At 35.2% G+C, this 26,379-nt stretch overlaps 2 protein-coding genes across 3 annotated transcripts in view; one reads left to right on the top strand and one right to left on the bottom strand.

Moving 5' to 3' along the window:
- The first annotated feature begins 2,744 nt into the window (after positions 1–2,744).
- The window catches only part of LOC117607592 (uncharacterized), a 114,727-nt gene continuing 91,092 nt past the window's right edge, over positions 2,745–26,379 (top strand). The window contains exons 1-2 of the mRNA XM_076688611.1: positions 2,745–2,871; positions 3,100–3,181. The gene's annotated coding sequence lies outside the window, so the exon portion shown is untranslated. The remainder of the gene's footprint in view (positions 2,872–3,099; positions 3,182–26,379) is intronic.
- Positions 5,113–25,867, bottom strand: LOC117607597 (uncharacterized). 2 transcript variants are annotated; one of them, XM_034331477.2, is made up of 3 exons: positions 25,780–25,867; positions 8,967–10,152; positions 5,113–8,882 (listed from the first exon to the last, which is right to left on the bottom strand). In XM_034331477.2, exons 1-3 carry the CDS (start codon positions 25,795–25,797, stop codon positions 8,485–8,487), a joined length of 1,602 nt encoding a protein of 533 aa, XP_034187368.1. In that variant the 5' UTR covers positions 25,798–25,867; the 3' UTR covers positions 5,113–8,484. The 2 variants fall into 2 exon arrangements, with proteins under 2 accessions (XP_034187368.1, XP_034187367.1); XM_034331476.2 differs by having other exon boundaries at positions 5,114–10,152.

Below are 26,379 nucleotides of genomic sequence, written 5' to 3'. Positions count from 1 at the left end.
GATTGCTTCAATTTTATTGCAACTATTCTTCAACTATGTAGTATACAAAGTTTACTTTAAATTTCTCATCATCCTTCGCACATTTTCGTCCCTCGAATAATCATCATCTAATTAATGTTTCTCCTCTCTATAAAAGCAGATACAATGTCTCATTAAATCAACAGCAAACAAATTTCTTATAGCGCATAATAATGTCCCTGTAACAATGGTATATAAACATTTTCTACATAACAACATTCATCGTGAAGTCAGTTCACGAAGAACGCGTCACTCATGAAACGTTTTAAATACGAATCAAGAGTGAACTATTTTCTTCAAACGGAAGTTTCGAATTTTTTTCACAAATATTAATTATCCACAGAAAAAGAAACAGTACGAGAAACGCGTTGGTTCGTGTCCATCGAGATGAAAGTGTTGCGGTCGAGAAAGGGCGGAAGTGGCGCAGAGATGAAGAGGAAACAGCGACGACGGGACAGAACCTGAGGAACCTTTGGTTTCGCGAGGACACAAGTGAAAGCCACGTGGGAGTTCGCGGCCAAGCAAGAACAGTAGTAGTAGACTGTAAAATCTGTAACAATAGTTCCCATAGTGTGCAACACTCGTATTGTGGCATTCGAGTTCTATTCTAGACACTCCCACAGGACAATTATTACATCATGCAATTTCCTCGGCGTTTCGTACATAGATCTTTTTTCTTTTTCTTTTTTTTTTTTTTTTGATGCCACCTTGATACGCCTCGTCATGGACCTATCGGTTGTATATCTCCTAGTTAGGCCCTTATTGTTGCGAACTGTCGTTGTATTTCCCTCTGCCAGTTCCGTGTCATTGTTATTCGGGATTTTGAGACAAACGCGTTGCTTAATTACGTTTTCAGCAGGCACTGCGTAATCTGTTTTTACATACTTTGCAGAAGTACTAATAGCCGATTGTCCTTGCATTTTATATTTTCGACTTAATTGTGAGAAAATTAATTCTATGATGTGATATTTATTCGGTGATTGTGTTAAGACCTTTTTAATTAAAAATATTTATTAAATTAAGAAAATAATGTTTTCTGCTTTTTCTAAGTTTCTCAAATATTTCTTGAAATAATATATCTGAATTTTATTTATCTTGATTAATAACACTATTACAATATTTTTTTTTTAAGGTATCCTGAAGACATTATTATTTTAAAATATATTTATTTATATCAAAAGCTACACATTTATATGAATCAGAAAAATTTTAAAAAGCATTTAATTTCGCATCGTTGTCAATATTGAAAGTCATAAATTTAGCAACATAAAAGAAAGGTGGATAGTTCAAAGTCGTCTAACAATAAGTGCTAGTTTAAAAACAATCATTTATATGGTAATCATGGAAACGTATTTTTGCATTACGCAAATAACTTCACTGAATGTAATTATCAGTAGTCACTTTGTACATTATTCATCATAGCTCGACTGGAAGCTGCTTTCAGGTAAAAGCGCAATGGTTATTACGAAACCTAATTGATCAGGATAATTACGGAGCGTATACTTTGAATGTCGGGGCTGAAGGAAGCCTAACCGAGATGTGTATACTTAAGGACGTGTAATCCAACTTTCCGGAAGAAGTTAGCGAGCTCGGTGTTAATTGTAACGCAACCGCAGACCGCACATTACCACGAGTATGTTCAGTTGGCACGCCTACATCATTACCTGTGAAACAACTGACATTCTTCCTTTGAGAACCGAACAATTGCGTTCTGTTTTCGGCGTTCCGCAATATTGAAAACGTACTCTGAATTCCATGGCTTTCTAGTGCACCCTAGGTGCCGAGAATAATGATCTAGGACAGGAATGTTACGAAACGAAAATTAATTACGTATTAAGGTTTTACCTGTTTAGGATCAATGTTACGTTTTATGCAACATTTTATTTGGAATTTTAAGTGGACTATAAATATAACCGCGTGGAAGAAAAATAACTTGATTACAGTGCTTCTCACCCTAGATACATATTTTATCATTTCCAATGAAATATCGAGCAGTTAATGACTCATCAGTGACATACTCTTAACTATACTATCATTCGATGAACATTGCATCCCATGGATATTATTTAAAGGATCCTCGAATATTAGCAAAATGTGTATTGTTATAAATATATGTATAGCGATGCATATAGAAGGTTGGCACGCGAATGAAAGTGAAGCCTCCTGATTGTTACCGTAAATCACAGTAGATTACTTTAGCAGATAGCGTTGCAGCTGTCGTCTATGCATGCTAACTCTTTCACAAGCATCGCTAATGACTCGTCGGATATATGACTGACGGAAACGTTAGACGAATAGCGTTATAGCAACATTGAATTATGTCAAAAGGTGCTTTACAACCAGTACTGAGAATCGAGAAGGAAATAGATATCGTTTCTTTATGGCACTTAAATTAAATGAAGGATATTGCATACGCTGCTGTAAGTCAGCAAGTTTATTCTCCTTTGTATGATGTGTTAATACGATGCAATTATTTCCAAATATTTATTGCCTTCTGTAATGATGACTGTTAAAAGTATGAACAAAGAAATAAATAGTATTATTCAAAGTTATACTCAAGTCATATAGTACTCAAAATTATTATTCAATAAATTATATGTCAGCAGTAATTAATATGGATATTTAAAAATGCTTATTTCACGATTAATTAATTTAAAATTTGAATATACCGCTTTCGTATTTAACTCCCGCGTTACTCGAACTGTTTCGATATATCTCGATTATCGACCGCGTTTCAATAATGTTCGAACTCGCTGGCCGGAAGACGCACTGTACGTGTTCTTTGTATTAAATGTTTAAAATAAGTGAAAAGTGTGAAGAATTGTGCAACAATTACATCAGTTTTATATAGTGGTATGTAAACTTTTTATTTATACATCAATTTTTATATACTGAATAGCTTTGGAACGCTTTCTACCTTAAAAACATATAACCAGGTTAGGTTCGGAAATTCCCAGTACACGTTAATACCTATGTTCTAATATCTTCAATAAAGATATTCCTGTTTCATTAAAAGTATTATAGAAACTTATTAAAACATTCTAGATAAATTATAATAATTTTTTACCTTTTGCTTGCCAGACTGCAAAGTGTGTCTTGTGCATGGAGTTGTTCCCTCAACTACAATTATATCCCTGAATAAGATGGCTGCGATGCGGTTTTGGTGAGTTTTTGAACATAAAAGCTAATATAGAAAGTAAGTACATCTTTTTAAATCAAATTTGAGAAACTTATTCGAAAATTAACCTTACCGACTACTAGCAAGAGATGTTTTTTTGTATTAAAAGGAAAGGTAAAACTTTCTTTACAAGAAGTATCTAGAAGGGTAGTGATAAAATAAATATGTAACATGAACGGATTCCATTCTACATATATTTTTTTCTATACTGAAATATAAAAGTGCATGATTTATTATTGCACCTCCTTCTGTTAAAACGATGAAACATTTTATTTGACTCGTTAATCGTCCATCGGTAAAATAGTGCACTAGAAAGCTGAAGAGCAACTTTCGTCTTTATGTCCCAGTAGAAAAAGATAGGTGTAGTCAGACTTACGAAATTTTGGTAATTGATATATTGACTACCATAGGGGTCCTTGAATGATAGAATAATTAATGAAATTAAAGGGAAGGAAAATTGTTATATTTATATATCTATATCCATACTATAAAATTATTAGTTTTATTAGAATCAATATAACAATTTAGGGATGTGTAAATGTTTATTAAACGTTTATTAATGCAATAACTTCAATGCAATAAATGTAGAAAATAATTTACAGCACATTTATGGTAGCTTTGAGAAAAATCTTTATTATTGATAAAATATTGAAATCTTTCTCATATAAATCATTCGATTCCCTTTCACAATTATATCAGAATAAAACAGGAAAAACAATATTATTGGTAACAAGTGGGTATATATCAACTAACCACGATTGATTTAATACTTTAACCAGATCCTTTCGTTTTCAATCACTTTCACCGATGTAGTCGTACTCTACTTTTACCGCAAAGACGACTTTGTTTGTAGTTAAATATATCCACTGCAATACTGTTTCCTGATCATTATTTGATTCCTCGCGTTTATCTTTGTCTTCCTATTTCGAATTTGTATCACTCCAAAGTACCAACACTTATTATTCCTTTCTATTGTTCTTTCTAACATTTCCATAGCGAACATGAATTCCATGTAATATTTATGAGATTAGTGAAAACGTATCAATTAGATAACCACATCTTTAGTGATGTAATAATATTTACACGTGAAACACCGCCGTTTTCCTTATTTTTCTCGTTTATTTTCACGGAAGCATCTTTCGCGTACGCTTAACCACTGTAAACCAGAAAATGACCTGCTGTCAGAAATAAGCTCGTTAATGATCGTTCGTGGTAATTACACTCTTCCGAGTACGAATGCTAAATGGTCGAGTAACTTCACTCCACTTCTTGATTTCAGAACACAATTTTGAAAGGGTATCATTTCTCTTTCACCTCGTTCAGAAGAAATTTTTACTTTTCTTTTTTTAATGAGATATGAAATGCGACGTGACTGAGAATGTTAATTAAACCTGCTGCTGAAATCTTATCATCAAAGATCATATAAATAGTAGAATGCAAAATTATTTAAATTAAGGACAGACCTACCCTTACAAATTTAAATAAATGAAATTCTTTAATATTAAATTTTGCAATTATTCATAGTAATTTATACAATTTGATGTGAATAATCTTTAGAAAAAGGAAGTGTAAATGCTCACTTTCTAAAATTCAAATTATTTAGCCAATTCAGATCTAACTCTACAAATTCAAATAAATGGAGTTCTGTAACAGCTATCACTCACAATAATTTGATATAAGTAATGACTAGAAAGAGGAAGTGCAAATTTCAAATCGACCAATCGTCCGCCCAATTTAGACCAAATCCAGAAATTTAAATAAATAAAACTCTACGATATCATCAGTCAGTAATTTGCTCGCATTGCACGCTTTCATGTAATCATCGGAAAGAGGAAACGTAAACAGTTCTTACGTTTGAAAATTCAAATCGTCAATTAACTCACCTGAAATGGAGTTACGAGACGCGAGGAAAGTCGTTCAGTTACTGGTGTACCTGTAAAAAATCGCGGAAGTAGTTGTACATCGAATACCTGTCATACTTACGACTCTCCTACACGCTTTTACTTTCCTTTCTTCGAATCTCAGGATCTCGAGAATCGTTCATTACGAGGTATCAGGTGAAATAAAGGACACACCGGTTCTCGTACAATACATATCTTTTTCTTTCTTTCGATCACGTTTAGAAATAATATAAAAACAACTATAAACGTAAAGAGACGTATTCCTTACCGTATGTACTGATCGTAACAAATCGCTAGATAGACGCTAAGTACATTAATGCTAACGAAGAAAGTATTTACAACGTGAATAGACATAAAGTGCATATCGACACTCTTTCGCGGTACCATCGACGAGAAAAAAGCTATAAAATAACACCGTCACGTTATTCTTTTAACTCTGCTACCTATTATATCCATTTCACAGAATCTTTATTCTTTTTTATACAGTCCTATGAAGGGTAGGTTGAATTTAGGAAATTTCAATTATTCATCTTCCTTTCATTGTAGATTTAAAAAAAATTAATTTGATAAAAAGAAGAAATTTATGTTCTACGTTTCTATGTTTTATGTTTGAAATGTAACAAAAATGAATAAATGAATTTGTTTCTTAAATTGAACCTAACCATTCATAAAATCAGATAAAAAAGAATAAGGAATTTATGAAGCGAAGTAATTATAAATCTTCAAACAAGAATTTGCAATTATGTCCCTGTTCCTGTTAACACCTCCTTTACCCAGATTATTCTCACGAGTAGTACCTAGCAGAATTCCAAAATTAGTTGCATTCATTTAGAATTTTTAGAAATTTGATGATAACACCGATTTTTAATGTTATCTGTTATCAGTGGTAAAAGATTGAAAATTTTTGCAATGACTTGTTTTATGAAATTTTATATAAATTCATTTTTAATTAAGTAATCAGTGATAAGTCTTTTGAAAAAACATAGCAAAATATCTTTTATATTCCATCTTCAAATAAGTAAAATAGGTATCTTCGGATACTCGGTAGCTTCCGTTCTTAATGCAACTAACCTTTTCATCCTGTCTCGTATTTTATGCCCGTCGTTCGGTCAACGCTTAACAACTAATTAAATAGACACGATAAATATAACGAACTTGACAATAACCGACCTGTTTGTAGTCTCGTATCGGAGAAAGCATTCGTAAAAGTGCCGACAGAATTGAACCTTTGGCTGCGTGTGAAATCTTTTCACGTGATCGAGAGAGGGTACACGCCTTTCGATCAACGATCGCCCCGCGTGTTTCCACACGGGCTTACATAGATAGATCTAGGTGTGCACAGCTTTCCACGGAATCGAATCGTAGGACGCATTAGATTCGAATCGATTCTCACACTTGCGACGAAGGGGAATGCAAAATAGAAAGTTCCTCGGTGCCCGAGTAGAATGTCCCTGCAAGTTAGACCACGCCAATGAAAGTATGCTACAATTCTCCTTACACGGTTCCGGATTTAACCTTACCGGAGGGACGCTTGCAAAATTCACGCTAGACGTTGCAAAACGACGTTAATTTTCCTTCTGATAAGTGCCCTCGTTTCGGAATTGTGGTATTTTATAATTGGAACCTCGTTTACGCTTCTGACTCTACCTATACTACTGCTGAAAAATACTAAGGGCAGATTTGTAAATAAATAATCTTCAATTTAAAATTAATTTTGTCCTGCAAAAAAGTAATAGAAATTGATACGTAAGCGTTGGCTAATGAAATTTATTCAAAGTTTACGATATAAAGTTCAATTGTTAAAATGAAATAAATTGGAATTTTGATTACAATTAAGAAAACTATAGCTTTGAATTATCAGAAAAGTATTAAATAAAATTCTAAGTGGATTTGTTGTTCAATATTTCACCAGGTTCTTCTCTGATTGCCACATTTTCTTTTTGCAAAGCTTTTTGCAATTCGCAGAAAGAAGAAACATCTGCATCCGTCATAATAAATAGTTTCCTTTCATTTTATAAGTAAAAAGTGGTAACGTGCTCCGAGGGTCAATTCATTTCTGCAGCAAATGCCTCGTCAGTTTGTTACGTATTTCCTATGAATCATTCCTGTGGGAAACACTTATCTCGTTCTCTGATTAAACGTAGAACCGTTATTATGATAGCGAACGTTTCAATCCTACGGTTCGTTGTTTTGTAATGAAATCGGTCAGTGCGTAGGTCGGGATCGTGTTTGAAATGTTTTCGTGTGTACACGATGAATATTCTAGTCATGGCGTGGAATCTGTGCGGTGTAGCATGTTACTGTACACGACGAGAAATTGCTATGGTAATGTGTCTCGTGTGTGTCAGTATTGCGTTAGGTCATTGACTTTCACTCTCTAACGACAGTTGATCTCAACATGCACGATAGAAAAGTGTTTCAGAAGCTTATTTAAAAACTGATATTTCATTGGAAATTGAATTTTCAACGACTGCAAATTGTTTATGAAATCATTTCATAAATTACGTTTGCAAGAAGAATTAAATAAATTATTTATTAGAGATATACAAAATTTTCCCTCGTTTTTAAGGCAATTTAAAAAATATATATTTTCAAAATTTTGTTATTACGAAATACCTCGTATCATTATTTATACGCAAGTAATGGAAACTCTGCATATTAATGATATTTTTATATTCTTAGAAAATATTTCTGATTTTCCACTTTTCAATATTAATTTAATTTAATAGTTTTATATCATATTCAGTTCTGCATATCGGTTATTGGTAATATGCGTCAGGTCTTCAGAATTAATATTGCATTTTGAAACAGCATACAGTTTCAGAATGCAATTTTAGAAGTTAATGCTATCACAGTACCAGTGTTGGTATAATGTCAACGTTTCAAGAGCTGTTTGCTTTGGTCCGATATTGTCAACGTTGTTATGTTTACGCGAAGCTTATGTAAATAATTGATGTTTGCAACGCGACTGGAATTCTGGTGCCGATGTTTAGTGCACTGAACACTAAGATTATTTCGTTCAAGGAGCATACATCATGAAAACAAAAATCAAAAAGTAGCTAAATTTCATTTCAATTAAAAAATGTCAATCATTTTGAACATTAATTATGTATTAACACAGTGCAATAGTATCAAGAAATTTTCAATCTCATACCAAAATTAATAACACTGCCTGTGAGTAATGACTGCAATATAAATAAAAAGAAAATGAAATTTTAATTGCTCCTTGATGTTCACACGGTGCATGCTTAATAGCCACGCGCAAGGCCCATACGCAGCACCGTTTCTTATTTAAAATGTCGCCGACGAAATACGAACAGATTAAAAAGAGAAATTCCCTGTATAAATTTCATATATCAAGAAAAAAGACTCACACGCTAGATCGAATCAATAATGAGCAGCACTGGCTCGGAGATATTGATCGATCTGACCTACTGAAAGAGGTGCACTGGCAGCGTTCGAGGACCTTGCCGGTGCAACGTAGTAGAATGACTGTGGTTGCGTCTGCGACTCGAGCAGTTGAAGCCTATGCGACTGTACCGGCTGTTGTTGTTGCTGCTGTTGTTGTTGACGTCTCTGTTGTTGAGCGTACAACTGTTGGGACTGTTGCAACAGCTGCGACTGCTGTTTCCTGTACAGCACTTCCTGAGGTTGGTTGACTGCTACACCTGGGGAGGATTGGGCCGGCTGGGACGCTGGTTGCTTATAAAGCGGGGTCTGACGCTGGGGCTGCTGGGGCTGAAGCTGCTGGAGCTGTTGCAGTCCAAGGTAGGACTGTTGCTGGGCTACGAACGGTTGCAGTTTGTGACTTAGGGTGAAGTCACCCACGGTTTGGGGTAGTGTCTGATATAGTTGGGTATTGTACTGACCGGTTGAGGGATCGTAAACCAGCTCCGACTGGTAGATCGGGTCGGCGGCGGAGGCGGTGATGGGCGTTTGGCCGGATAATCTGACTTTCGATGGTGCAGCCGACGCTTGGCCGGGCTTGGGACTGGCTACGCCGACCGTGTTCACGTAACGTTCGAGCTCGGCGGCAAAGTCAAGGTGAGATGCGCTCGATACGGTGGTGCTGCGTAGATTCGGCGATACCGTGACCGCCGAGGGACGATTGTAGGCTAACGCAGTACGCTCGGTGCTACTGGGGGACACGTACTGGGCGGCTACTTGTGCAACGTGGGGTCTGGGGGTGATTGCGACCGATTGCGGCTTCGGGTGACGCGTGACTGGACGACGAGTGGTCGTTTCGAGGGTCTGATACGCCGTGGTCGGTTGGGTACGAAGGACAGGAGACGCTGTGCTTTGATATTGAGTCGTCGACGATGCTAGCCTGTAGAGACCAGGGCTGGCTGTGGGCGACGGTTCGTAGAGAGCCGACGACGGCGTCACTTGAACGTAGGTTGGCTGTTGAGGCGTTCTGTACGATCCTTGTCTTAATTGCGTCGGTTTAACGAGATCTTCTTCGCCCAACTCCTGGCTGGCGTCGTCGTCTAATCGATATTGCGTTTGGAAAATGGTCGTGGGCGCTCTTGTGGTGGATTGCTGGTAGGTCGGTCTAACTGGGACGGGTCGCGGCACAGGTCTTACGGAAGGATAGTTGGCCGGTCCGTTCAAATCGTCTTCTTCTTGTTTCTCAACGTCATCCTCGTCGTCTTTCGGCGCGTTTGGATCGCACGGATTTCCGGATACGTAAGTGAATTCCCTTTTGTTGCCATCGGGGTCTATGTAACCGTATTTACCGCGCACCACGCAATCGGTTCCGCGAGTCTCCTCCTTGAACGAACCGTCCGCTGCCTCGTAGCCGAAAGTGAAAGATCCATCGTCGTTGACCTTGTTGTAATTGCGGATAGTCTGGACTGGTGGTGGCTTGGATGAGTGCAAAGCGTCCTTCGAACGTGGCGAAGGAAGGGCACGAGTTCGTGGCTGGTAGACAGCTGGATTGTAATCGTCTTCGTCCGCTTGGCTATCTTCTTCGTAATACACTTGCGGCTCTGCTATGCGAGGTCGGATCTCCACTCGTTTCGCCTCTGCTACCAGCAGGAAGCATATTGGGATTACCTGGAATTCCATATTATTTTATTAAAATTTTACCACCCAAACGGAAAGTGCTTCACTTATGTAAAATTCATATTAATCCTTTAGAAGTTGGAATAATTCTTTTTCACGATTTTTTATAACAATTTTCAAGATTTCATAAAACATTTATTTATTAAAAATTTGTGAAAGAATATATAACATTTTACCAATTTCGAAGTATAATAAATAAATACTAACTTGTCTAGAAACGAAAAAGATTTCGCAGTAGTGCAGCCAGCAAGTAGAAAAACTCGTTATATGTCAGACGGTCTAGGGTTCGTAAACTATCGTATACTATCAATGGAACTTTCAAACTATTGTATTTTCTTAATAGATCATTGCATTGTATTATAGATACTACATATTCAATTGTTCTTAGACACATACTAACAGACTCACAATTTATCTGCGATTACTCTTACGACCTTTGAAACATAAACGGTACTTAAATTCGTGAGAATAAAATCGATGCTCTATTTGTTATGCAGATATATAATAATTTAAAACTGCATTTCATTTGAATATGATCAATTTGTTTATTATGACCATGACAGTATTTTTTTATAACATAATTATAGTGTATTTGAAAAATTTTTTGCTTCAACGCAAATAACAAAAATTTCTTTAAATATTAATATTTTATAAAACAATCCTCTTTTGTTTAAGAGGTTGAATGCTACGTTCCTCTCTCCATATTCGAACGACTTTATAGTTCTGTTTGATGTCGGTTTTGTCGTAAGACGGAAATACTTTTATCGCATCACGCTGTTCGTAATCGAAATTACTGGATTAGAATGTTGGCAGACCAGCCCGTTATTCTAGTTTCCAGCCACGAAACCGGATCTGCATCGGTTTATAGCGAAAAGGAAGCAGAAGATGGCGAGGAGAGAGCGAGTTTCGCGGATCGGTGAACTCGAGTACGCGCGAATGGCATGTGCGGCAAAATTCCTTATCGCTCGCTCGAACCAGGCCTAATGCTGCTAACCGTTAAGGTGTACGCCATCAGCGAGCCATGGCGAGGAAGGAAAGTGTTATGGCAAAGTTGGTGCAATCTTACGAGACACGGAATTACCGCTACTCCACGCGATCTCTTTTATTACGGGGAACTATGGCAGGGAAAGATCGCTTTATTATGTAAAATAGCTACGATAAATGTTGAAGAATGCCGCAAACCTGAGTTCTGCATGCAGAACGATGTCAATGTTAAATTCCTCTTTTTATGGCTATTTGTGTTTTTCTTGTTTACGAGGATGTTGAAAGGGAAATTCTCTACCAGAAGTAGTTGGTCGAGTTATTGTCTTTAAATATTGTTGAATTATTTTATGACTTGATGACATACAACATTTATAGAATATTTTGTAATTTATTAGAAATTACATTGTTGTAATAATATTAGAAATTGTGGTGGTATTACTGATGTCGATCAGTGAAAAATGTCCCAGAATTGAAAGAATTCCATATGTCTCCAATCGTGAGAAATCTGTTCGTCGTAAAATATGGAAAGTTTTGATTTATTATACGATTGCACTGTGCAATACTGAAATACAAGGAACTGAACAGTGATTTGTAATGCGTGCTGCTTTGATATACATAACTGGAAAGCAGAAATGTGACAAAGATGTCCATATGAAACAGTAGATAAATCGACTGCATGCTCTGAATGATTTTTCTCATTTCAGAACACGTGGAATGTAAAAGTACGATACTTCTTACCCTAAAAAGATATAAATTAAAAATTAATTGCTTCGTAAATAACTATTATTTTAGTAAAGAGAAATAGAAGTATGTGTTCTTAACTTACGTAACTTAAAGATATAATGAACCTTAATTGTTTAAATGCCTCTTTTATATAAGAAGATTAAAAAAAAAGGTTTTATACCTGTTACAATGAAAATAATTCTTTCATTTAACACATATCCTATTTATTGAATAACATTGCAATCAATAAGGAATCTTTTCTGTGCCTATAATAAAAAATAGATAAGCAGGACCTAATCCGTCTCTTTCATGACAAGTATAGAAATGCGATGATGAAATTGAAACCGGAACTATTTCATTAATTAATGTCTCAGCCTTCTACTTACATGACAAGTTAATTTGTCATTCTTAGTTAATGAGTTAAAAAGAACTATTATGCCTAGAATAAGATAAAGGTGTACAGTGTATACTGTACCTGGACATTTGTGACATTTTTAATAGAAGGCCTTTTTTGTTAGAAAAATAATATCTAAATGAATAGTTTGAAAATTTTCGTGTCATCTACGGTCGAGTTTTCCTTGTAATACTTTTGATCGTCATTGAATCATCCTCCGGCGATTTTTCCTATTGTGAATAGGATTTCCCATGCTGACCGTATGTCCTTACGGCAAGTCGCGGTCCCGACTTCCGGTAGAACGACTCGGTGGGAACCGCCCCAGCGCATACATGTTACGTAATTTCTACTGACCCGAATACGAAGCGAGGCAGGATTATGGCGGCGTGGTTACCGTGAGAGATTCAGATTCAGAGCGTTGTAACTCGCTGCTGTTTCGCTACGCCGTCGCTTCTGGATCTCCTTGAACCGAGCCGAGAGCAAAATGCTCGCACAAAAGACAAGAACCCATACCACGCCTCGCGACGACCTACAGGAAATATTGCGACTGTCACTTTTAACGTTCGTTCACAGCACGAAAAATCATTTGGATTCGCCAAAAGATTACCCTTTAAAACTTGCTTCTTTCAACTTTCTCAACTTTTTTCACAAATCTTTCAACTTTTTCTAGCCTCATATTGCTTTATGAATATTTCACTCTTGTTTTAACTTCATTTAAGATCCTGAATGTTAAGGATTTTGCAGAGGAAGACAACTTTTTTTTCTTTAGATTCTGCTAAGATCTTTAAATCTTGTCCAAATGTGATATTGTTTTGTGAATATTTTATTCATTTTTTGATCAATCCTGGTTTGACTTTGTTTGAGATCCCAAATGATAAAGATTTCATAAAGAACAGTTCATGCATTCACCATAATATATTCAATTTCTAGTCATCTGAGTTGCAAAATTATATCAATTTGTCTCGAACAAATATGATTGCACAAACTATAAATTATTAGAGCATTATCTGTTGTACGTAGAATTTTGATTGTTCCGATCATTACAAATCACGTTATGATCTCAATTCCTCGGTTGAAACTGTTGCATGTTACAAGAAACGTTGTCATTTCAACTATCACTTTCAACGGTTACGTAGGATCTACCAATAACCAAGATTTCCACTGCTTCAACCCGTAACGATCTTGATTCACTTTTTCCCCTTTCTGTCATTCGTACCTCACGTTTCCACGTTCTTATGTTACCATTTTTTTCCGCGATCGCTAAATGTTGATCGAATTTCTATTCTACATTCTTCCTATGTAACTTTCGAATTGCTCGAAGTGAAATAAATAGAAAAATGATCGAAGAAGCAGATGGTTTATTCTGTCATATTTCATGTTATGTACGTATTCGATCGAACATGTAACGCGAATTCCAGGCATCTACATGCACACGCGTTTTCTATCAAGTTTCCATTACATAGAAACGTATAAAATTACGTGACGTTTTGTTTTGGCATACCACGGTATGTAGAACCGGTGCAAAACCGACTTGGAGAAAATTCTTGCATAAAAAATACCTCGCTGCACGCCTTCGCGGTGATTATAGAAAGCGACTCTGATTTAATTACTGACTTTAATATTTATGCATGCCAGGAAGGTTACGTTTCTCAAATAATAGACTCGAAAGATGGTAGCTGCTTTCTTGACTTTGTTTCTTTTCTTTTTGAATTATTAATGCATCGCGTGAAAGCGAACCGGATAATCGTTACTGTAGAAAGCTTGCTAGCTAATGATAGTTGCGTAACACGTCGCTTTTTGAAAATTATTCAACACAATTTGGTGAAAAAATTTTTTCCTTTTAAATTTAAATTTTGTTAATTCTCTACATTTAAGGCTACGACCCTTTCTAATCTCACTGAATATTTCTACATTCCTTATATCTATTTAATTCCTTAAATTTCGACAATTTTCTGCTTCGATAAATAAAAATTTCAGAAGTAAATATCTTTCAGAATATGGTCCCTTTCAACCAGACTTTCGCGTTTCGTTAAGGTCACATCCATTAATAAATGTCCTTCTATTTCCCTTTCGCTTTTTCTTTCACTTTCAATTTACCAAAAAACAGCCCACAAAACTCAGAAAGTATATCAAACAATGGCATCGAACCTTTCTCCTCCAAAGTCAAGGTTTAGAACATTTAACCACAAAGTCATCGCAGCATGAACTTTGTTCATTCAAACGAAACGTGGCAGAAAAAAATTTCACGGTTTAGATTGTGTAGCCTTAGAATTATTGCAATATTCAATAATACTAGACAAAAATAAAAAAAAAAAAGAATGAAAAATATCTTAGGTCAAATTCAAACTTCTAATTTGCAACCTAATATTATTAGTATAATACTAACACTATTCATAGCCTGCCTACTCTTTTCTTTTATTAATTATTTGGTGATACAATATTTTAGGTTATCGGTTAGCAATGACTCCCACGCACCCTGTAGAGGACACTTAATAACGTTATACTAATTAATAAGGTCATTAAGTCCGCCTTTGGGCAGATTTAGAAAACCACCCCATCCCTTTGCAACCCAAGAGGTTAAATTCATATATTAAAAATGAAATATTAATTTTTTCAAATATTATTGAGAGAAGAAAAGTGTTCTTATTGGAACGTTTGCGTTCCAAAGACGATAAAATCGGTATCGATGCCTCGAAGGAATATTCGAGACGTTGTTGGCACACGATTCGTCCTTGAGACAGGGTGGTACGTCGTTACGGAACTTTCGAATGATACGTATGCATCATGGTCTGTTGGGCGTGCGCTGATTAATTTTCAGTCGATCCGTGATAAAATGCGGCTATCCATTCCTCAGCACGGTAGAACCTGGCCAACAGCGTTCTGTCGAAATACAGAATCTGCGCGGATTAAATGAAGGTATCTTAAGAACTTGTTGGGGAAGAAACCGAAGGTTATTGTCAAAGGATCTGGACCTTTATTCGGTCATAATTCTAGCAATTGATGGAACATGTACTCCAAATTTGATGACAGACGATTTTTAACGATTTATGAAGCCGAGTAGGTTTCTTAGTAAGAAATGGATTATAGTTAGTAGAAACGAAAAATACACAAATATTGCAAGAAAACATAGTATTTAACTCTCTCTTCATGGTTAATAAACATAGAGTATGAATGGAATAAATCAAGCATCACCTCTTCGGTTCAACAAGTAGGTAGTATCACATAACTGATAAAAAAATCTGTACTTTCTTTAAAATCAACTCGAAACTGCAAGTTCATGCCTCGTTTCATGCTCCATCACATTCAAAACACTTTTTACCTTCAAAAAGAAAGAGATCTCTAAAACGAGTACTTCGAGAAGCACTCATTACTCCATTAATTCAACGCTTTCCAGTACTACAAAAAACGAAGCTAATTTGAAAATTTGTAGAAACCTTAATGCTTAATTGGAATTAATTGAAAGACCCGTTCCGTTAATTGCTCGTTGCACAACGAGGGATAATAGAGATTCCAAGAGAAAGGTTTGGGACCAAGTAGTCGTCTAATTATTTTTCACCAAAGATAGTGATTATTGAGTTAATCGGGTTCGATTAAAGTCACACGAAATCTGGGTAGCAAGTTGGTCGTTATTATCGAGATTGGAGCTGGCTGACTCCTATGGGCTGGCCCATTGAAAGTGTGTACAGTCTAATGACTCTCCATCTGGTCTTAGAGAATCGTGACAAGAAGGCAGGGCTCTGTAATCAGCGTTAGAACATGCCAGTCACATACAGTGAGAGGCACGGACACATTCGGTTGATCTGGTTGGAAGCAATCTACCACGCCTTGTCTAGCCCTCTAGCTCTGCCTTTCCAGAGAAAGGAAGAACCGAGGTACCATAGCATAAACCTGTCGCCTTTTAAAATACTCCTATGAAAGTAAATGTTTTAGCTAATCCTGGGACTGTACCTATATTTACACCTTTCTGTGGAATGTTGGTTGATGCCTTTTGTTATGGTTGCAGGGTGGGGCCACATTAATAATTTGGAGTTATAAACTCATTTTAAATTTTTGAAAAGAAATGATTAATTATTATTGGTATTGGATTTGTGGTATGTAGTATTTGGTACTGGGTATTTCGTTTTTGGTACTCGATTCTTACGATTAGTACTAGGCACTTGGTGTTTGGTATTTGGTATTTGGTATTTGAATATTATCCCAAACCTTCTGACTTCTAAATCTTAAGAAATGAATACTTAATATTTTTAATTATCTATATTATCGTGTGATGTGTTATAGTACGCTATCCTATTAAAATATCTTAACTACTTTCAACAAAAGAATTAAAGTACCATCAATCACCTATCAAACAATTACATATTACCATCTTAATTCATAATAGCAAAAAGTAAAACTGCCTTGGAACGATGTTGCAATTATCTTCCAATCAGATTAATAATCTTCAATAATTACATTGTAGACAAGAAGAGAACATTCGTCAAAACTAATTGCAAAAAAAGCAGTATTTCATGATAGACACGCAGGAAGAAATAAGCATTGTGCAACAAAGAAATGGCGTTGTGCGATCATAATCTTTCGATGATGTTACTTTCGTGATCAAGATTTCCTGGATTGATGGTATTTCGATAACACCGCGTATACGCTTTGCAAATGGTGTACGGAGAATTGCACAGGCTACACCTATAAACGATCACTTTCACGGTGAAGGTAAACTGTTGCTTTTGGAAAACAATTCTCCCACTGGGTATATAACTGGTCACATTTTCTGAATCGCGTTCTCGGTTATTATAGGTGGTCTTTACCGCAACGTACAGTGTAGAAATCAGGCGTATGCGTAACGCGAATCTGATCTAGAAACGGTAAGGAGGCTTGGCCACGATTATATCGCGTTTCAAGCGAGGAAGTAGTTAAAGGTACACTTTCTTTATACGTATTTCCGTGCCGGAAGCTGTGCACCATCGATGATCCCTTCCGATTAGTTCATCTGACAAGCGTGTTCTAATTAGCTAACTGACATGACGTTGGTAAATGATCGTCATGCCGACATCTAAATTGTGGCTCAAGAAACGTTTAAAGAAAGTTGGTACGTTTTTTAGTAAAAAAGTTTTTTAGTTAATTTTTAATAAATATCACGTATTATTAATGACACGTGTGAAGGAACAAGTATTACAAATTTATCATTCATAAAACCGAACTTTCCTGTAATAATTCTTTTATTGCCAGGAAAATAAATGTAAAACGATCGCGTTACGGTTGTTGATCACGAGCAACAAAAAAGCCAAAACAGGAAGAAATACGAAAGAAATTGTAAATTTCAGGTGATTACGGTTCGTATTATTGCCGTTTAAACACTTTCCCCTGATCGAATATTTATTAATCGGAAAACGGTCTCCATCCTTCCAGGTGTTAAAAGGAAATGAATGGTTGGCTGAGTGTAGAATTCGACCTTGCGTATTAAGTTTCTTCTCATGCGTACTGAATGCACTGAATGCATTGCTTAACACTCATTAGGTTTATCTACGGAACTAAGTGATAAATAAAATTTGTGGAATAACGATAAATAATTGTAATTTTAAAGCGTGGAATAGAAAACTACAAATCCTAGTATCTATTTCGAATAATTAAATACGGATGATCGGTTAATGTAAATTAATACCGCTCTGATGCAATTGCACCGACCATGGTGCAGTATTAGAGAATTAGATGAGTCAAGGGTTGCATTTCAAGGCTTTGCGCGAAGGTTGTAAATCTGATCAAATGATTAATACAAATTCTTCTTTCACACGGACATTAACATTTCTCAAGGTTCTTTCGTCAGTATCAAGATCTCTCAGTAGTATTTCAAAATAAATTTTATCAGATGCAGTTATTTTGTTGTGCTCTAAATAAAATAGGATTGAAGCAAGTGCAGTGTTGGAATTGAATTTCAAGGATATATAGAATTTAATAGCAAGAGATTAAATTAAAATAATGAACAAATGGAAATTTTAATTAAATCATCAACACGTTGATTATCACAAAGATTATCAATGACTAGTGCCAGAAAAAGGAAAAGTTCCAAATACCATTAATATTAAATCGAACAATTAAATGCTCATTGCTTGAATAATTCAAGTATGATACAAGTATAATCCTTTTCACCTTGCTATTAAATCTCGAAACGTAATCCTATTATCTCTAAAAGAATCTAACCAGACAAGCTGAAGCAATTCGTCAAATTCAGCATAGCATTGAAACAAACACGAAGCCCATTACCATCAAAATCAGCCATCCTGCCGTTTTCAATGCGCTCAAAGAAGCTACGAGAGAGGCGACAGACAGGTGAATAAGTCAGGTGGATTTCTCAAGATCCACGCGCCAAGGAGATCTAGCAAGAGGATGCAAGATGACACGCGGAGTCGTCCTCTTTCCCGGTAATATGTATCCGCCGGAAGCTTGGAAGATGTGAAAGGTTTCGCGAACGTTCCGCTTGCGAGTGAATTGTTCGTCGTGGAACGTCGAAGGAAACATTTGAAAGTGTAAAGAGACGAGAACGCTGTACCACGTTTACAAAAGTGCAACGGGCCAAGTAAAAATGTACGTGCAGCAAGGAAAAAGCGTTAGTTTAGAGTCTAAATATGGTTTCACGTAGAACAGTGAGAGCGAAGGTGACTCATTTGGTATGGGCGTTGTGAACCAACCAGCGCATTGGTATGCAGGTCCTGGTGTGCCCTTGTCTTATGAACTGTGTCGTCCAGGACGTTGCTTTAGCGTTCGCTTTTTCTTTTGTTTAACGGTTGGAAAGCGAGCAACCTACTGAAAAGCCGGTGCTGATGGTGTACTGTTAATCGTCACGGTTCTCATTATACTTCTTCGCTTCGACGGACCTTTCACTAACGTTCCTCTGTTATACAATGGAACAAACTCGATGAACGTGTTATGCTTTTCAGCTGATTGCATTTTCGATGATGATTTTTTAATTTGATATTTAGCAAAGCAGAGATTAGTAAGTTTACAAAGGATAAATTGCTGCAGAATTTCTCTGGGTATAGTTATTTTTTTAGGGGGTTGTGTAGGTTATTTTTATTTTTAATATTTATAAAAGGACGTGTATAGTACAAAGGGTTTCTAAATAGAAAGTATACTGCAGAGATTAGTAACTTGAAATTTCTTGCAGAGGATTATAAAATTGCCTTAATAAACATAATTTATTTCTTGATTTAATATTTATCAAAGAACAATTATAATATTAAGAGTGCCTAAATAGAAAATATTTCACAGACAATGGTACATTACAATTTGAAAGTCCTTATAAAGTAGTTCTTGCAAATAATTGACTATCTATTCATCTAAAAATATAATTTTCTAGTAAACATCAAAAAGGTATTTGTAAAGTAATCGAGTTCAGAATATCAGACATAAGAAGATGGATTTATCTATGAGAATCTAGGAAGGAAGTGTACTAGAATCTCAGATAAAGTGCATCGATAACTATTTTATTATTTGCTAGCATTCAGGAATACCAGAAGTGAAGTGCATTAATTAGAAAAAAAAATAGAAGTTTCTATCTATCATCGATTAAGGAAGCATTGGAAAAGCATACCACATGGTGTATATACGAGCACGTTCTATTGGTGCGTTACGAATCAACGAAGCATGACCACGTTTAACCCTTGCCTTGGATGTATTTTCACTCTCACTGTGTTTTGTTCACTGTTTCCCACACTTCATTTTGCATTTCGTTTCTCACATTTCACCGACATGGTGAACCGTGTCAAAAATTTCTCGTGACTAGACTAGAAGGTACTCCGGCGATCTTTATCTTCGTACTTGGTTAAAAATTTATTGCAATTTCTATGTTGAAAGTGTACTATCGCTTATTTTGTACGTCTTTATGAAATGGGAAAGGTAGGTTAATATTGGCTACAGATACGTGAGGGTATAAAAGAGATTGTGCCGACAATGAAAGTATTACGTTAATACGAGGATTAATTACTACACTTTAAACATTTAATTTACCATTTCGAATTACAAGTAATTTTAGATTTTACTTTCTTTCAATTGTTTGGCAATATTAGTCATTAATGAAAGGACCTATTCACTTTCTTCTGTACATAAAAATAATATTTATGTTATTAATTGTTTCCTTAGAATTTTTCGAATATTTTGATTGGAAAACTATTAATTATCTTTGATTTAATGATCTGAATCAACTTTGCTACCAAAATTACGAAAGCCACCAGTTAGACGTACTCCATTTAACATCTAATTGAACTTTATTTCCAAATCTCGAGGTAACATGTAAGAATGAGAAAGTCTAGACTGTTAATTAGTAAATTTGTTATTGCTTATCGTTAGTAGTAAAATTTAGAATTTTCATAATAGCTCTATTGTCAGTATACATTTCTTTACAAATTATATTAAAGTAACCATCTGAAACTCCTATAAAATTCAATGTAATATTCTTGAAACCGAACATCAATCTTCCTACAGTAAAATATTTCCACTCTCCTTTCGTTTCGTCAGTCTGTCTACCTAACGAACCTCGCCTCTTCAAAGGCGCACAAAAACGGGAAAATCCAGCTTATAACACCGTTTTACTGGAAGCTATTACTCTAGAAATTCTAGCTGAACCGGTGCGGTGGTCTTTCGAAATTCACATGTCCAGTTTCGTAGCGCGTTTAGGGGGCGCATCAACGTTCCTCTTCGATTTAATTACAGGCCGACAAATTAGCCTGAATCGCCGCGTTCCGTACGACCAGGGAACTCGGTTTAATTTAATTGTTGAATTTCATTAGCCGGTCTCGCTTATTTTCTTCCTGTTGCGCAACGAGAAAAACGATCGTAAAGCTTGTTTTAACAACGACCAATTTGCGTCAGACAACGGCGCGGTGCCATTTTTGCGGTGAACAGTTGCCCCCCTCGATGGATTTCGTGCCGCGATTCTGATGGAGAGTAAACGGCCACGGCTGACGATCGTTTATATCCGAAGAAAGCAACCGAGATTTACCCGCTGTTACCTCCTCACCCCGTATTTGTACGTATTAGCCGCGCTTTCGCAATTTTATCGACGGCTAGTTTCTCCGTCATTGGTTTCTAGTAGCCAAAACTAGGTCTCACGATGTGTACATACACTATTCAAAAATTACACGATGCATCATTTGTACGATCAGCACGTTTTTTCTGTTCATCAAGTGTGGTCATTGTTATCTAAGATGAATCGAAATTCTGAAGTGTTCAAGGATGATCGGTTTTGTTATTCAAGGAAAGATGACACTTTTAAAAATGGTCTTAATCGTGAATGACAATTATTCTCTTCAGTGGAAATATACATATCTTGTCATTAGTCCTAACGTTATATCTGGAATATTTTCAGAATTAAAAAAAAATCATTTAATTAGAATTATTATAAAAATTTGAAATTTCAAAAATGGAAATATGGGATAAAAAAAAATTTGAATAATCAAGCATGTTACAAGTAATTTTACTGCCATATGAGGGGTTATAAATGTTTGGTAAAAAGTTATTATCTTTAACGTGGGAATTTTGATTGCACGTGTCTTTTGTAGAAGTCATTAAAAAATTACGACGCTACTAGTATTTTCATTGCAGAGAATATTTTCACGTTTTACTCTCAGAATCTTTTCTAAAAGTTATACTAATTACTGTTATTACTGTAACGCTGAAACTATTAGTTTTGTTAATGATACCTAATGGAGCATAATAACACCGTGATTTATAAGACTCATATTAACCTAAAGTTAAGAAGCTTTAGTGCCCAACAGACTTATTAAATTAATTACGAAAGGTTTTAGAAATTTCTATACCATCACAAGAGTGTAACAATCATGTTAAAACTTTATTTAATAATCAATTATTAGTAGCACTTTATAATAATTAATTACAAAAGCTGAAATTTCACTTTAATTGAATTATTGAGGACTCTTAAAGGTAACACGTTTGTGTGATTTATAATTACGAGTAAAAATTAGATTCATTAAAAACATGATGCCTGATTAATCACGAAATTCAGTTCACACGAGATTGTAATCCTTCTAACGAGGGTTATATAATTTTTTAAAGCGAGAATAAAGCAACACAATGATCGAATCGATACTTATATTTATAAGGAACAGACTGGAAAAAATATATGAAATATTCATAGACTCGTAATAGCAGATTGGCATCGATTACGTAGATCTACTGTTATTCAGGATAGATTAAACTGTGAGTCAAACGAAAGTGAAAATTGTATCGGTGGATTTTTATGTCGATGATATAAAATACTTTGTTGCATCAAATTTTAATAATATAGTATAAAGCTTATTATTTAATAGGACAATACATAATAATTTTTATTAACTCGTGGAATGATTTATTTTTTATTTTATTAACGCGTTGAATTATGGAATCATCAATGACTAATACTTCAAATTTATTATTATTATTGCTTCGACAACTAATCACATTCAAATAATTTACCGTTTTGTTATATTGTTTATTTATATCGTTATTGAGGAAAGAAGGTTTAACGAGGCTACTTAAGTTGACGACAATGAAACGAAGCGCCAGTTTATTATTGCAAAAAGTCTAGGAGATAACAGGTTCATTAAATTGGTGAAAGTGGCTGTAATAAAGTCTATTAGATTCTTGATCAGCTGGTCTCGCGTTTTCTTCGGTGACATTTTTAACTATGTCCTTAGTTGGAAATATAGACAATAGAAAATTGCTTTTCCTTTGAAGAAAAGCAATCTTATGAAGACAAAAGAATAGAAAAATAGAACTAGAATTATTAGTATTCCACTTGGTATGAAAAAACGTCACAGAGGAAACGCAGAGAAATTGAAAAGCATTAATCACACGTTTTTACACGCATTTTCGCGCAATTGATTGTTCGATCTCACGGGAGAAGCGGAGGAGTGAAACCTATGGTGGATGAAAGTTCCCACAGGAATAAAGAAATAGCGAACGTAGGACTCTGATCGTACAAGGAAAATGCTTTCGTTAATTATGATTAATTTTCTCTGAATGGCAACACCCGGATATAAAAACCGATACAATGTTGCAACATTTCTGTTGCTCTATATATATACATACTCGTTAAATCTATAATGAGGTGTAGCTGCATCAGCCGGAAAGAATGCGTTAGAAGAAACGGATATTGATCAACCTCATTTTCTGCTGATTAATAATCGAGTTTTATGGTGAAATGACGTGAACCTCAATTTCAGTGAATCAAAAATTAATTCAATCTTTAGATGAGTGGAGCATTTTGTTTTGAAGATTATAAAATTAGGTATTTGAATTTTTAATTTTCTACTATAAATTTTGGAAATATTAAATTTCATGAATGCAAAATGCAAAATATATGCATTGCAGGAAAATAAATTACTAAAATTTGAAATTTGAACCACTAATGTAAGACATATAGATTTCCAAAATTTTTAATCCTCCAAAGCGAGAAATATAAATTTCTAAAATTGAAAATTTAAACCCTCAATGTGAGAGATATAAATTTCTAAAATTGAAAATTTAAACCCTCAATGTGAGAGATATAAATTTCTAAAATTAAACATTTGGGCTTCTAATGTAGGAAATATAAATTTCTAAAATTTGAAATTTTAATGCCATTAATTATCAACTTATTGTCCTAAAATCTTTAAGAAATTATTAATCATTTAATACAAAGTATGTTTGGAACAATATCCCAATAGCTGGATAAAAGAAATAAGAACCCCATATCTAAGGTTGTTTCTCGAAGATAATGATGGATACTTGTATTGTAAGTAATCACTACGAGATGAAGAACGTGTACACGTTTCTATGGAGGCTTTAACGGATTATTGTTTTAACAAGGTACATTGTAACATAAATTATTCTCCGTTACATGGATGTCTGCAACGAGTGTGGGAAGCTTATACCCATATTTCATTCAATAAAGGTTCCAGGTGTCTTAATTATTATGCAAACTAGGGAAACTACACGTCTATCAATGGAACTATATAATTTATGGATATCGAATTATTGATTTAACGATATCCATTGTTTATTACGATTAAATCGTCAATTGTTTAAAGAAAAACTTTCTTATGAGAACTGAGGTACTTTAAGGAAACGAAAAACGAGATAAAAATTAGATAAAGAATAGTAACGTAACATCAAGTAGCAAAGCTTTGATATAAAAAAAAATGAATCAATAGCGATTGTATAGCAGATTGCAATATCGAAATAGTCCCCTGGGTTAATAACGAAACCCCTTGTCTTTCCAATACATCAATCGTTCAACATTGCTCCTAATATGGATTCGAAAGTAAATCGAAAGTATTCAGTGCACGTTTCATTGCATCATTTTTGACAGAACCTAATACTTGTACTTTCAGGGTTCTAATACTGTCTCCATCGCGGCATTGAAATCACTTTCAACGATGAAAGTAACAACGTCCTCGGTTCAATACTCGAAAGTACTCTATAATTTATAAATTCTTCATAGTCTTTTGTTAACACAAGTTTGTTTGCACTCGTCAAGTATACACCATATAAAATCAATGTCTCCTTGCAGTTTTCGTAATCCTTCAAGACGTAGGATTTAATCAAGGGAAATTAAGTATTTTCTAGCATTAAAAGAAGAGTAATACCATGCTGTCACTAAATAAACCATTAATGCTCTATAATTACGAGAAAGGTAATTTAACATAATTGTCACGAAATAGGCCCCCTTACATTCATGCACTGTTTGAAATAATAACAGCGTTTAATATAAGAACTATGTTGCTGGATAAAATATTTACAACTTCATAAAATAATTGTATCTATTATAAAATGTACTTTTCATCCCCTATTCTTCCCTTAATTGACAGAGCTAAAAAGAATAATACCTGTCAATCAAATCTCAATAATTCAATGTATAATTAGGATTACGTAAAATTAGTATTTCTGGAATCTTTTAGAATTGTGCTATAATAAGTTTGGATTATGCAACCCTTGCAACTCTGTTCCCAATGAAACAATAGGGTGGAACGAAATACATATAGAGGTAGAATTTCTGTTCCATTATTCAAGTCTTCTAATAATAGGTTTCAAGCTCTCAACATTTAAATTAGATCAAGAAATTTTTTAAGATTCTTCAAATCACTCAAAAATTATTTCCATTGGTTTATAATTTTTCATAATTTTCCAATAATTTTTTCATTAGCTTCCTTACTATATAATAATAACATAAATAATCATGTTAAAAAATTTCAACTATCTCATTAAATAAATTCCATTACAAAGTTTCACAATTCTTATAACACCTTAAAAATTATTTTAATAGGAACTAGCTTTCGCATTCTTAATCTGGAAGCTTAAAATGAATCTTCATTCACTATCAAAAAACAGTCACACAATTTTGATTTCCTTCCACCCTAATGGACACTGATCGAGGCCGTTGATCCTTGATCCACTGCTGATCAACATGAATACGTAGCTGAGAGGATTTCGTGTCGAGTCGATGTAAAGATGCACGATCATTAGAATCTTGCAAAAGTTATTGTACATACCAAAGTTATAATCCTCATGGTGCACGCGTTGCTGACGAGGAGGGTACAAGTAGCTGAGGAACGATCCTCCGAGAGTTTCACTGAGAGAGTGCAGTGGTGTAGTGCTGAGCTCGGTCCTTTATAACCTATAGGAACGGTTTTGCTTACAGTGGGGGGGAGCTACCACGGATAGTAGTCAGTTGGACGACGGTGTAACAATCGCAAAATAGATTCTCGGAGGCCGAGGCACGGGGCATGGCCATTGCCAAACCAGAACGCCACGGGCCTGACATTGCCAAATTGTATGGGAGTGCGTGGAAGGTAACTTGCAGCATGCGAACGTGTGGGGACCATCACCAGCACACATACGCCATGAAACGCGTCCGGCTTGGTGGATATAGGTCGAGCTCGCACGGGCTATAAGAGAAGACTTTTATAAGCGTGAATCGATAATGATCTGCTGCTTTGGCGGGAAGTGATCTTTGAATGTGTAATCGTAAGAGTGATGCAATTCGACGAATGTTTTTCACTGGCCCGCTGGAAAGTAATTTTTAAACGTAACACGCCTCGACAGAAGAATAGAAACATGATTTATGATCTCTGATTGTTGCATGTAATAGG

This window comes from Osmia lignaria, chromosome 6 (genome assembly GCF_051020975.1).
Source record: "Osmia lignaria lignaria isolate PbOS001 chromosome 6, iyOsmLign1, whole genome shotgun sequence".
Classification (NCBI taxonomy): domain Eukaryota; kingdom Metazoa; phylum Arthropoda; class Insecta; order Hymenoptera; family Megachilidae; genus Osmia; species Osmia lignaria.
The sequence above is the reverse complement of the archived record's forward strand: the minus strand, read 5'-3'. Positions and strand labels throughout refer to the sequence as shown.